The following is a 13,719-nucleotide window of genomic DNA, read 5'->3' on the forward strand; positions in this document are numbered from 1 at the left end:
CACTCTCAAGTATTTTTCTAATGTGAGTTCCTAAATTGTTTTTGCATTTTAAAATATAGTATGTTCGTTAAAATGGAAATTTCAGGACTGATGCATTCTTATTCTCAAAATAATTATTGTTCCATATCCTTTCCAGTGACATAATGCTTTGATTTTATTTTCTATTGCTTTGGAAATCATAATGTTTATTTTATATGGTTTCTATTCTCTCTCAAAACTACAGCCATAAAGAAATCTCTGTATTTTCTTATTTTTTGTCCTTTCACTTCACATTTTACTAGAAGATGGATTTGCTATTAGAGAATGTGCTAATCTGTCCTCTTGCAAATTTTAAAAGGTGCTTTGTTAATCTATATAATGCTCTTTCAACAGACCATGAAGACTGAAGGAAAATATAAGAGCCCTGAATATTAATTGTTTTTATAAGATTTCCATTTATGTAAGCGAACACTGGTGTCATTCTAAATGGGCAATAGTCTTTTGAAGGTTTTTCCCTAATTATCCTTTTGATTCCAGTTTATAATTTGTCCCTATAGCCATGAATCAATGCTACATTTCCTGTTTAGAACTGTTTCAACTGATCTGTGACTACTATGTTTTTGCTGAGGTGCCACTTTTAAATCACACGAACAATCTGAGAACCTTAAAGAATAAATACGTTTTTTTCCCCATTAAATGATTCTCAACTTAGATTTTTGTTGTCAATCCCATTCCATTTTTTTAGATAAACATTTTGGCCTGGTTCTCCTGTAACAGTGGCAAATAGTGAGTTAATTAACCAAAAATTTGTTGTAGCGCATGCTGGCCATGTTCCACAGTTTTTTTCATATTAATCTTCAGTCGGGCCAATTGGAGGTTGTTATGTGGCATCTGAACCCAGACACTATAGGTTAATCATGGGTGAAACAATCCAAAATTAACCTACAGTTAGTAGGTAGGTTAACTGGGATGTTTCATCCATAATTAACCTATAGTGTCTGGGTTTGGATGTCACGTAGCAAACTCTGATTGGCCTGATCAGAGACTGAATATGCAAAATGACCACAGAACGTGTGTGGCATTACTTAACACATGATATACTTTGTGCCAACAAGCCATTATGAGCATACAAAACTTTTGTTACCTAAACAGGTCCTGCTATCCTAAGTGGCCGCTATAATAGGGCTAAAACTAGGGCTATTTTGGGGCATGTCTAGACCTCCCAGCTTTCCAGGAGGGAGGGGGAGGATCTTGCAGTCTCGGGATCATCCCGAGACCATGGGAAAAACGTGACTAAAGGGTAGGGTGATATCCTGGGGCAAGGGAGCGATCATCCCTCCATGCTCCTGGGATCCCCTGTGTGTCATGTGGACACACAGGGACAATGCCGGGACAATCCCCAGGATATCACCCCGTCTAGCTATGCCCATAGTTGCAATCTTATTCTCAATCAGCAAAAACAATATCAAACAATAGCCGTAGGAGCAAAAGGAAAGATTCCTTTACCAGGAATTGGGGGGTAATGAAGCAGAAAGGGAAACAGTTTGAATACAAGTGGTGGAAAATAGAATGTGAATCTGACTGAACAGAAGTAAACATTCGTTATCGAGCTTTCTATGTGGCAATGGTATCCAGAAAGATTATACTTCTTTGTTACAAAGTGATATGAATGCATTTTCAGAGCCTCCCTGAGAATATTTTTCTAAACACTTTGAAGATAAAATTACTTGAATCTGCTGCAACTTAGACACCACTTTTTTTGCAGCTCAGATATGACTGTCTAGTCCTGTTTTGTGGGATGAGTTTCAGTTCTTGCAGCATGAGAATATGGACAAGGTGCTTGGGGAAATTAACCCTACAATATGCCTCCTTGATCCTTGCTCTTCTTTGCTTATAACATCTAATAGAAGGCAATTGAATGGGTGGGTCTTAGCTTCCAGAATGGTAATAACTTTGGACCAGTCACCAAGATCCATTCCAGTCACCAGCATGCTTATCCTGGTGGGTGAGACTAATTATGTAGATCCATTTAATTCTATCTTCAGGCCTGGTTTTGTCGGTGATGTGCTTATTTTCCCTGACCTTTCAGCAGTTTTCAGTACAATCAACGATAGTATCCTTCTGGTATCGTATCAGGGACACTCCTACCTGGAGGCCCAATTACAGAGGGTTGTGCTCAGTCCCTTAGAATTTAAGCTGTTCGGTTTTCACTTCTCTCCTGTAGTTTTTAACATGGGAGTAAAAAAAAAATGAATACATTTTAGATTCAAAATGGAAGCTTCATGGCTAGAACTTTGACTTTTCATACTACATAGAAATCTCTTAACCACACAGCCTCAGACTATAGTCTCCCAGGGGGTCAGTCTGTCTGCCTTCTTTCTGCCCCCACCTCCTGCACAGCACCCACTCCTGAGTCACAGCAGCTATATGGACAATCAGAAGGAGTGGTACATGGACCGACGATCTTATTCTAGTAACTGTCGGACATAATCATGTATCATGATGCCTTTCATTTTGCTCCCGTCTCAACAAGCCACATTATCCCCATGTTCATTAGCTCGTTGCCAGTGCCTGCTGATTACTTTCTCCCACACATCTTGCACCTCTCTCAGTAAGAGAGTGGGCGCCCCCCCTGCTCAGCTGCCCAATCAGCAGCTTTAAAAGGAATTAGTCTCTGAGTTGCCAGCATGGCAACCATAGACGAAAAAATCATGGTGAGTGGGATAAACAGAGTATTGACTGGAACAGGCAGGACCCGTGATTAGGTAACGACGATTAAATTATTGTCAGGAATTGCAATGGAACTCTGTTTTCACCCCAGTGGTTATTCTGGTCCTTGTCCTGTGGTGCTGATCCTTCAGGAAGAATGAGTCCTGAGTATTTAGCTAACATTACCAGTGAAGTGAAGTGCCTGGTATAGAAGCAGAAGTGGCTATGTTCCCTGCTGGGAGCCTTCCTGCATGTGAAGCTTGGTAGCAAACAGTGCCCCACTTTCTGCAACCTGCATATTTATCTTTATGTAGGACACACTGCTACAACCCATAGAATAATGGAGGTTTCTTGAGGTTTTACATGTTTACTACATGTTGCAGGGGGGTAAGGATAAGATACCCTGTGCCTAATAGTGTTTGAGGACTTGGGATATCTTGGGGTGCTCCAAGTGCAAAATAGAAGATGTTTGCTTATTCATTTCAGGTACTGTGTCATTTTATATTTTGTTGTAGCGGTAGAGTTGAGCTTCCTAGAGTCCTGAAGTGGGTACCTGTAAGAGAAGGCAATTATTAGCAATGTACGTTTGTTGTAAGCCTTGGCTATTTCTGCAAAAAGGTCTTTTACCATTGCACCACATCTTCAAGATCTCTCTTGGTCTCTATAAGTTCTATGGGCATAAAAACAGAGTGGCATAGCTCCATGCCTTCAAACATAAGATCTCTGTTGTGCCATGATTGGCAGCTTAATTGGTTGGAATCTGTCCCTCAGTACAGACTGGGGAAGTGGAGTGATAAGGCCATTAACACGAATGGGAGTGTTTTTAACTTGTGCCATTTCTTTGCATGCATAATGTTATGCCATTGTTGAGGGCAGGAACAAATCCTGAGCAAGCACAGTGCTCTTCTTAAGCTTTTGATGGTTCCTGTCAGTGTAATTATTGCTTCTGCATGCTGTGTTGCCCTTGCACAAGAGCTATCCTAATTCTGCTCAGTAGATAGGATAGGAAAGCTCTGTTGAACATAATTAGCTGTTTCATGAAGGAAACTGTGTGTAATAATATAGAACTTTCTGAGAATTTTCCATCTTTGAATGGATTCTTACAATCTTTTATACTGAGGCTTATTATTGAACAGCTTCTCTATTTCTGTTTCTCTTAGTTGCAAGTTAAAATGATTACATAAGCAGATGTAGCTTTACAATAGTATTCAGTTTAATAAATTTCATGTGTTACTTTTTAATTATCATGATGAAGTAGAAAATTAATTTGTTAATCTAACTAGCCCAAATATTTGCATACCTACAGCAGTGCTGTGTGTATGCTTAGATGTGTGTATTGCCTATAGTGCAAATTATCAGTGGTTTCCATAACCAACTTTAATGCAATTTGAGACAGCTCAAACACCTGTTTTCCAGGTGTGTCAGCCTAAGTTTAAAGTTTTCGTTTAAGCCAGAAAAAAACATGCATTTAACAGGCAAATTAGTTTGGGCTAGTTTTGTGTCACTTAGTATAAATATATGCTAGATACAAAACTGACCTTTTTAATCACAAAAGAATGATAACTATTTTATAGTACAATCCTATATGTGTCTGCTCAGAAGTAAACTCCATTGAGTTCAAGGAAATTTACTTTCAGCTACGTATGTATTGGATTTCAGCCTCAAGTACTTTTTAAAAATGAAAACTTACGTTTTTCCTACCCATACTTACCAGGAGGTAAGTCCCATTGAACTCAGGTAGTTGGTTCTGAGTCATGCATAGGATAATGCTGTTTGTGATTTAAAATATTAGTTGGAAACTGCATGAGATTCATGTTTTTAATTGCATGAATTAAGCTTTGCAATATCTGAAATATTATTTATAAAGTGTCTTGCCATTTTCAAGAAAAGAATGTATTTCTCTAAAAACTCTACTCTGAATGATAATGCCCTGCTGGAATTCAACTATTCATGCAACTTTATCTCATTTAATATATGATGCTACCTACTATTTTTGATACCAGCTTGGAATGTTGCATCCATAACCAAGAGGACTCGAGAATGAATTATTTGATAAATGCATCTGATGGCAGTAACTACAGAAAGGACCAGCTGATTGCAGTTGGCTTAAGGCTGTTAATGTAAGCATTTTGAGGATCATACTGATATGTACAAGTTTTAACATATTTTAGAATTGCATGAGTTGGCAAGTTATAGTCAGGCAGTCTCCTGTCAGATCTCCATCTTTTTTTCATTAATGTACTACTGGTTTGGGGTGTTCATGTCTTGACGTATAAGCAGTGGCAGTTGAGGAGAACCTCATCCCCTTGAACCCCGAAGTCTTCCTAAAAAGGTTGCTCAAGTGATTGTTCAGTTCTATATGTCATTAAAATCCCTCAGATTTCAAAATTCTTGGAAAGCCATATTTTATCTGTTCTGTTTTGTAATTACAAGCCACCATTTTGCCTTCTCAAGGAAATGAGCATGTCACATTTCAATCTGCATTTGAATGATGAAAGAGAAGCCTTATTCATGAAGATAAAAACAAAGGAAATATATGAAGTATGTTAAAATGATGATTTACAATCAAGAAATGAAATAATGTGTCATTTTTCTGCCAATGTTCTAGCACCTTTGAAGTGATGCTATCAACCTGGACTACTGCAGGACAGCCATAAACTGTCCTTCGATGTTTATTGAAAATTACTTCTGTATGAGAAACTGTAATTATGTTTGTCTCCGAATTTCCGTGGTGATTATCTGTCTGCTAATTATATGCCTTTCAGTTAAAAATATTAGGACTCAAGGGGAAATTTGATGCTTTTGGTGGAAAAGTTCCTTTCCTTCCACTTATCAGAATTGAACCTATGCTGTTCTATTTGTGTATTGTTTTGGACCCAGAATAATGTATTCTATTTTAATAGGTACTGCAAACATCTCTTTCCTTAGGTCAGATTTCCAGAATTGGGAGAGAACTCTAATTTCTCCTTCAGATTCTGAATCTATGTCCATTTTTAATGTTCATGTTGATGTATATCTATTCCATTTCTTTGTGTGTGTCTCCATTACATTACATTCCACTATATGTTCAAGCTTATCTTACAAGATAATGCAAACCTCATATTTTTATAGCTCTGGGAAACCAGTTTATCAGTCAATGTACATGATTAATATTTATATAATGAGACTTGTTTATTTTTTACAGAAAAGTATCAATGGCCTGTTAAAATATATTTATATTGTTAGTTCTTATACAGCAGCCTTCCCCAACCTGGTGCCCTCCAAATGTGTTGGACTAAAATTCCCATAATTCCTAATGTGATGGACAGGATGGAGTTGTAATTTCACGAGGTTGGGGAAGGATAATCAATCTATGCTCTCTATCCCTAAAACCTGGATTCATAATGTTCCTGTTGAGAATCCCAACATGAAATACCTGTGCTCTTATGCACCTACCATAGGCTACTATAGTAACATAGCTGTGATTTCTGCTGTGGATACAACTCTTAAGTTGTTTTTAAATGTAAAGGCATTTTCTTAAAAATTCATTGTTCTAGTATGGATTATTTGGCAAATATAAAATTGATACCTGCTTACTTTTACAATTCCAGTTAGACTAAAAAAATGAGTTAACTAACCTGGAAATGCAAATTATCGTGTATTACAACAATAGGGAATTACTAGTATTTTCCCCAAAAGCAAGCACTGTAACAGTTTAGCTATCTGATCCAGGATATAGGATGTAAAATGTGATGATAACAAAATAAGTGTGATTGTGGAAGGAAACTCAGTAAAAACTTTCAAGAGACTAATTTGTGTGATTTCTATTAAGGTTGGAACCAAAGTAAGTGATGTTGGAAATGTATCCAGAGAGGAAGATGTTCCAATTCACTCCCTGTTGCAACATATTTTAAAGGATGAAGTGCATTTGCTATAGCTCAGGAAATTTGCAAAATATAGACACTTAAATAATTGAGGAACAGGGAGCACTTAAAATGTGCCTCGTGAAGTCCTCCAGAGAGAGTTGCAGCTTACCTAACATTTGCTAAGCTATTTTGCATTATTTCTAGTTCTAGGAAAAGATCAAGGCTGCCATTCCACCACCATCCCAGTACCTCTTTTATTACATTAGTGAGATTCATGCGGAATGAGATCATGTGAAGAGATCCAGGGCAACCAGGCTTGAAGCATAGCCAAAGTAGCACATCTGGACACTTAAACAGATGATGAGTTGGGATGTAAAATGGGTAGAAAAGGATGTAATTAGGACAAAATGTCAGTTTCACAACAGGGTTCAGTTTCTTAGATAACAGCATGCGTAACTCTTCTGGTTGCTAATTGAAAATTACTGTTATCCACCTACCTAAAAAAGAGGTCAAATTTGATGCAAAACAAATATTTTTTCAGTACATGTAACATGTAGGATTAATTTACAGGGATAATAAAAACATAAAAGGGGTATTTGGTGATAACCAGGTAGGCATTTAAATCTTTTTATTTTGTTTTAACCAGCCTCTTGTACCTAGAAGTCCTACAAGCAGCGTGGCAACACCATCCAGTACGATCAGCACACCTACCAAGAGAGACAGTTCAGCCCTCCAGGACCTCTACATACCTCCTCCTCCAGCAGAACCTTATATTCCCAGGTGAATTGGCCATTCTGATCATTTGAAGTCATAAGAAACTGCAACATTCCATCCCTAGGAGAGAGAGAGAGTTGTGAATCTTTATTACCATGCTGTGAACATGGCAATATAAAAGAGGTCTCAATAATTCATTGGTCATGGAAGACCTACAAACCACAAGGCACCCACCTACAGACGTGACAGATTCTGAGGCTATATTGAGTCACACAGGGGAAAGTAGTGAGATCAGAAAAAGAAATCACACATCCATTTTCTGTGGCACTGTTTTCTCCACTTCGTATTTTGCAAACATATGCAGAAAATGATGCTTCAGAGCCACATATGTGGGTATCACAGTATTTTCTTGTTACTGGATAGAGTCATACGGTCCAGACCAGTCATTCTGTTTAGAATTCTGCTGCTTCATTTAGTTCTGCCACTTCAAATTATAGTAGCCATTCTTTCTGTAAATAATATATTTGTGTTTTCAAAATGCATGTGGTCTGTTTTTGCTTTTGTTTCCCTTGCAATTGGAAAGGTGGTGATGGTCTGTGTTGAAAACCATGGAGAAGAAACAAGCCAGACCATCTACTTAGTAGGTTTCAGTGTAGCTGTATAGAGCTGAAATGGAAAGGATGAAGTATCATCAGAAGAAATGTTTTAAAACTGTATACTTGGTTAATAGAAATGTAGATGAAGCAGCCAGAGTTGTTCTGCCTTTTTTTAAAAAAAATTGTAGGGTTTCCAATTGTTTCAGTTGGAAAGCCAATATTTGACCAATGGATTCTACAACCAGACAGTTGGATTAAATCAAGCAAGTGTCTTGATCAATCTGTATAGAAAAAGGAAAATTTGATATTATGCCTGCAGTTTTCAAGCTGTTAGTATCATTTAACAATCTCACAGCTCTTCCATTTCGTGCTTCCAGATAATGGGAGGCCAGAAAACAAAATGCCTAGACCCAAAACATAAGTGTAAAGTGTATGAGAATGGTGCTCCCTGTCAATAGCGCCTAGAATGGATTGCCTCATCATAGTTTCCAACCTCTGCAGGATTGATTCATTTCATTTGTATCCTCCCATTCCTCCAAGAAATCAGAACACTTTGCAGCTTATCCATCAAAATACTGGACATGCCAATTCTGATTACCTTCTCATCAGGTGCCTTCAGGATATTCTCCATCATTTAAAGTGAGGAAAGAACCCCACTTGATGCTGGAGTGTCCGTGTAAATTATGTAATGCTATGTAATTCTTACTTCCAAAGCCTTTCAGGTGTAGCATTGCTGCCTTGGAAATACGAGGTCAGTTTGGGGGTGCCACAAGTGCTATACTCAAGTCTCCCCTTCTTATGTATGGAGATGGTGGTTTATTGTATTTCTGTTGCTGGCAAAATTGCCTTCCCTTATCTATGGGATGCAGCAGAAGCTGCATAGCACATGCACACAGGAGTTTGTCCAGGATTCCACCAAGCCTCCTTGCTTTCAAAACTCGCCCTAAAGGTGGGACTTGGTGTGGCTGAACTCGGCTTAAGTCTCAGACACAGTTACATTCATTCTTCCCTTCATTCTTGACTAATAAGTATGTTGTGACAGTTTAGAAAGATTTTTACCAAATGGTCTATCCCCTACACTCAGAGACCACCTTAGTCTTGGATAGCTAGACAAATCTTTGCTAACCCCACAATATCATGTTATTTTATTTATTTTATTTTATTTATTTATTACATTTCTATACCGCCCAATAGCCGGAGCTCTCTGGGCGGTTCACAAAAATTAAAAACATTCAAAGTATAAAACAACAGTAAAAAACCATAGTATAAAATACAATATAAAAGCTCAACCAGATAAAAACAGCAGCAATGCAAAATTACAAATTTAAAACACCAAGTTAAAATTTATTTATAGACTGTTAAAATGCTGGGAGAATAAAAAGGTCTTCACTTGGCTTCTAAAAGCATATAATGTAGGTGCCAAGCGAACCTCCTTAGGGAGCTCTTTCCACAGCCGGGGTGCCACAGCAGAGAAGGCCCTCCTCCTGGTAGCCACCTGCCTCACTTCCTCACTTCCGCGGAGAAGGACCCCTGAGGATGACCTTAGGATCCAGGCAGGTACATATGGGAGGAGGCGTTCCTTCAGATAACCTGGCCCCAAGCCGTTTAGGGCTTTAAATGTTAATACCAGCACTTTGAATCGGGCCCGGACCTGGACTGGCAGCCAATGAAGTTGGAAAAGGACTGGCGTAATGTGGTCTCGTTGGCCAGTCCCTGTTAGTAAACATGCTGCCCTGTTTTGTACCAGTTGAAGTTTCTGGACCGTTTTCAAAGGCAGCCCCACGTATAACGCATTGCAGTAATCCAAACGAGAGGTTATCAGAGCATGGATAACTGTAGCTAGGCTATCTCTGTCCAGATAAGGGCGCAGCTGGTATATCAGCCTAAGCTGATAAAAGGTGCTCTTTGCCACTTAGTTCACCTGTGCCTCAAGTGACCGTTCTGGATCCAAGAGCACCCCCAAACTACGGGCCCGATCTTTCAGGGGGAGTGCAACTCCGTCCAGGACAGGGCAAACATCACTTCGCTGGACAGATGAACCACCCACTAACAGTACCTCCGTCTTGTCTGGATTGGGTTTCAGTTTGTTAGCCCTCATCCAGTCCATTATCGTGCCCAGGCACTGGTGCAGAACAGCCACTGCCTCACCTGGGTTTGATGAAAAGGAAATGTAGAGCTGGGTATCATCCGCATATTGATGACACCTCAGTCCACATCTCCGGATAACCTCCCCCAGCGGCTTCATGTATATGTTAAACAGCATAGGGGATAAGATAGAGCCCTGTGGAACCCCATAGCTTAGGAGCCATGGCACAGAGCAATAATCCTCCAGCACCACCTTCTGGAATCGGCCATCCAAGTAGGAGCGGAACCACTGCAATGCAGTACCTTCAACTCCCAGCTCAGACAACCTATCCAGAAGGATACCATGGTCAATGGTATCAAAGGCCACTGAAAGGTCCAGGAGAACCAACAGGGTCGCACTCCCCCTGTCTCTCTCCCGACAGAGGTCATCCCACAGGGCGACCAAGGCAGTTTCCGTTCCAAAACCAGGCCTGAAACCCAATTGAAATGGATCTACATAATCCGTTTCATTCAAGAGTGCCTGGAGTTGTCCTGCAACCACCCGCTCAAGCACCTTGCCCAGGAAGAGGATATTAGCCACCGGCCTGTAGTTGTTAACATCCTCCGGGTCCAGGTTAGGCTTCTTCAGGAGTGGTCTAATTGCCGCCTCTTTTAAAGAGGCCGGCACCACTCCCTCTCTCAAGGAGGCATTTACAACCTCCTAGACCCAGCCAGCGATCCCCTCCTTATTTGATGTAATGAGCCACGAGGGACAAGGGTCAAGCACACAGGTAGTTGACTGGACTTGGCCAAGCACCTTGTCCACATCCTCGAGGCTCAATAACTGAAACTCATCCAATAAAACTGAACTGGAGGCGCTCTGACGCCTCTACTAGTGGAGCTGCATTAAGTGTGGTGTCCAATTCATAATGAATCTGAGCGACTTTATCTTCAAAGTGCCGTGAAAACTCGTCACAGCATGCTACCAAGGGTTCAACTATCTCACGCCCTGGCCCAGAGTGTAACAGGCCACGAACCACTCAGAAAAGCTCCGCCAGATGACACTGAGAAGATGCAATGCTGGTGGGAAAGAACTGTCTCTTTGCCACCCTCACCGCCACAGAGTAGGCTCGATAGTGAGCTCTAACCTCTGTTCGATCAGACCCAGCACGAGTTTTCCTCCACCTGCGATCTAGCCGTCTCCCCTCTTGCTTCATTGCCCTCAGCTCAGGTGTATACCAAGGAGCTGACCGGGCTCTGCTCAGAGGGAGAGGGCGCTTGGGCGTGATCATTTCAACCGCCCGAGTCATCTCTGCATTCCACAGAGCAACCTGGGCTTCGACAGGGGCACCAGCCATACCAGCAGGAAAATCCCCCAGAGCCCTCTGGAATCCAACAGAGTCTTTTAGCCTCCGGGGGCGGACCATTTTAATAGGCCCCCCACCCTTGCAGAGGGGAAAGGCCGCCGAGAGTCTAAACCTCAATAGAAAGTGATTTGACCATGACAAGTTAATTCCCCCACTTTCAGATCACCATCCTCCTGCCCAGTTGAGAAAACCAAGTCAAGTGTGTGTCCCTTTGCATGTGTTGGGCCGATGACAAGTTGAGACAGCCCCATGGTTGTCATGGTGGCCATGAAGTCCTGAGCCACCCCGGCGGATACAGGAGCCTCAGCATGGAAGTTGAGATCCCCCAGAACCATCATCCACCTAAACCATCTAAAATCATCATTTTAGGAGGCAAATGATAGCTGACACAGGAAATTAGAGTTGCACGCCATGCCTGTAACATTTTTTTCAAAAGCAATCCATTAAACATTCCAATCGGTCATCTTAACCATAAGCAATCTTAAGTATCCTAAGAGACCAAGCTCCCAAGCATACTTACATTCACACATGCTGCGGTTGGCCAAACCTAAGCGAAGTTGCAAGCTTTTCAATGGGTCTTTAAAGTTCATCTCCTAACCAAATATGTTCTGGTCATAAGAGTACATGAGGAAGCAATTCTTGGAAACAGAAAATAAAAAAACAAAACTTTTTTATTCTCCCAGCATTTTAACAGTCTATAAATAAATTTTAACTTGGTGTTTTAAATTTGTAATTTTGCATTGCTGCTGTTTTTATCTGGTTGAGCTTTTATATTGTATTTTATATTATGGTTTTATACTGTTGTTTTATACTTTGAATAGTTTTAATTTTTGTGAACCGCCCAGAGAGCTCTGGCTATTGGGCGATATAGAAATGCAATAAATAAATAAATAAATAAAATATTAGTTAAGAGTTAAAATGAGAACCAAATGATAGTCTGTTCTGTACCTTTCCTGAGATTTACTGTATTTGATGTGAATTAGTGGGGATATGCAATAATTGCATATTAATCTAGTTCAAGGTGAACAATATTTATCATCCCCTTTTATGCATCTGAATATTTTTTCCTTTAAGGGATGAGAAGGGGAATCTACCATGTGATGATATTGGAAGGCACCTAGTGGGAAAGCCAGTACATAAGGGATCTGAATCTCCAAATTCATTTCTTGACCAAGAATATCGAAAGCGTTTTAATGTGGTTGAAGAAGATGCTGTTTTGTACTGTTATGAATATGAAAAAGGAAGAACAAGTAGCTCTGGAAGGAGAGAGAGCACTCCAACCTATGGTACGTTACTCATTTATAGAGAAAACGTGGACTTTCCTGATTGTTTCAGCTTACGTATTTCAGCTCCAAAATGTACAAAATTTGGCTGTGTCCATGAAAGTTTGCTTACCACTTCTTTCTTCTCACCTTTTCCTGTGCTTCAATATATTATGTGCTTTATTAAACCCAGTCCTGGCTGCAGAAAGATAAGCTTATTCAGGCTATGCTGAACTGGCCTGGGACACTCTGATGTCCCAGGCACCCTTTAAGAACTGCGGTCAACTTTGTACTTATGGAGACCTTGGGAATTCCCCAAGGATGTGAAGTTGTCCATTTTGTGGGTGGGTGGTGCTGTTATGACTACATAATTATCAACACTCAACCCGGAACATTGATAACAGGGGGAAGGATATTGCCTCTGAACATGGATGTTCTATTTCCCACTTACTTATTCATTTTAGAAACATTTATGCTGCCTTTTAAAACGAAAACCTTTTCCCAAGATGACTCTCAGGAAACAGACTATTTCTTTCAGCCCAAAACTCTCTAAGATGGTAGATTTTCATTTATTTATTTTTGCTTCTATCTCTTCATATCATTTACTGTTTTAAAAAGCTGTATGTCCCTGACTCCAGGACTGTCAGATTCTTAACCTGCTGTTGGTGGTTATGCCATGGGTCTATAATTATTGTATAATGTTTTATTGTGTCATAGTAGACTCTAACTTGTAAGACATTGTCTTGGCTGAAAATGTCATGCTACATAAATCCTTCTGAATTTGCCTGAAAATTGGCTGGGGAATGCTGGGAGTTTTAGGACTTATTTCTGTCTAAACGTGCATAAGATTGCAACATTACAGTACTATATTTAAGTAGGCATTAATTCAGTAAAAGCTTAGTTTTGTTTTTTGTTTTTTTCTCTTCAAGTGCTCCACATTTTAAACTAAAAGAAACTTCAAAGCTGAAAGACTTAAGATCATATCAGTTGTAGTACATTATCTTTCTTACTGTCCCTGACTTTGAAATATGAATCCTACAGAGACTGAGGCCTTTGCAAGACCTACCGCATATTCCTGAATGGAGGAGGGGTGATCTCGCGTTGTGAATAACGCGAGATACCACCCTTGTTTACATGTCAGGCGCGGCGACCTCTGGAGGAGAGCCGTCGCGCCTGCCTTTTT

At 40.2% G+C, this 13,719-nt stretch overlaps 1 protein-coding gene across 4 annotated transcripts in view; it reads left to right on the forward strand.

Annotated features, from left to right (window-relative positions):
* Positions 1-13,719, forward strand: part of CNKSR2 (connector enhancer of kinase suppressor of Ras 2) — a 183,588-nt gene that overhangs the window by 112,774 nt on the left and 57,095 nt on the right. For all 4 annotated transcript variants that reach the window (XM_063126460.1, XM_063126462.1, XM_063126463.1 and 1 more), the window contains 2 exons: positions 7,180-7,313; positions 12,349-12,560. In XM_063126460.1, the coding sequence (XP_062982530.1) occupies positions 7,180-7,313; positions 12,349-12,560 (346 nt within the window). The remainder of the gene's footprint in view (positions 1-7,179; positions 7,314-12,348; positions 12,561-13,719) is intronic.

This window comes from Elgaria multicarinata, chromosome 5, assembly GCF_023053635.1.
Source record: "Elgaria multicarinata webbii isolate HBS135686 ecotype San Diego chromosome 5, rElgMul1.1.pri, whole genome shotgun sequence".
Taxonomy (NCBI): Eukaryota; Metazoa; Chordata; class Lepidosauria; order Squamata; family Anguidae; genus Elgaria; species Elgaria multicarinata.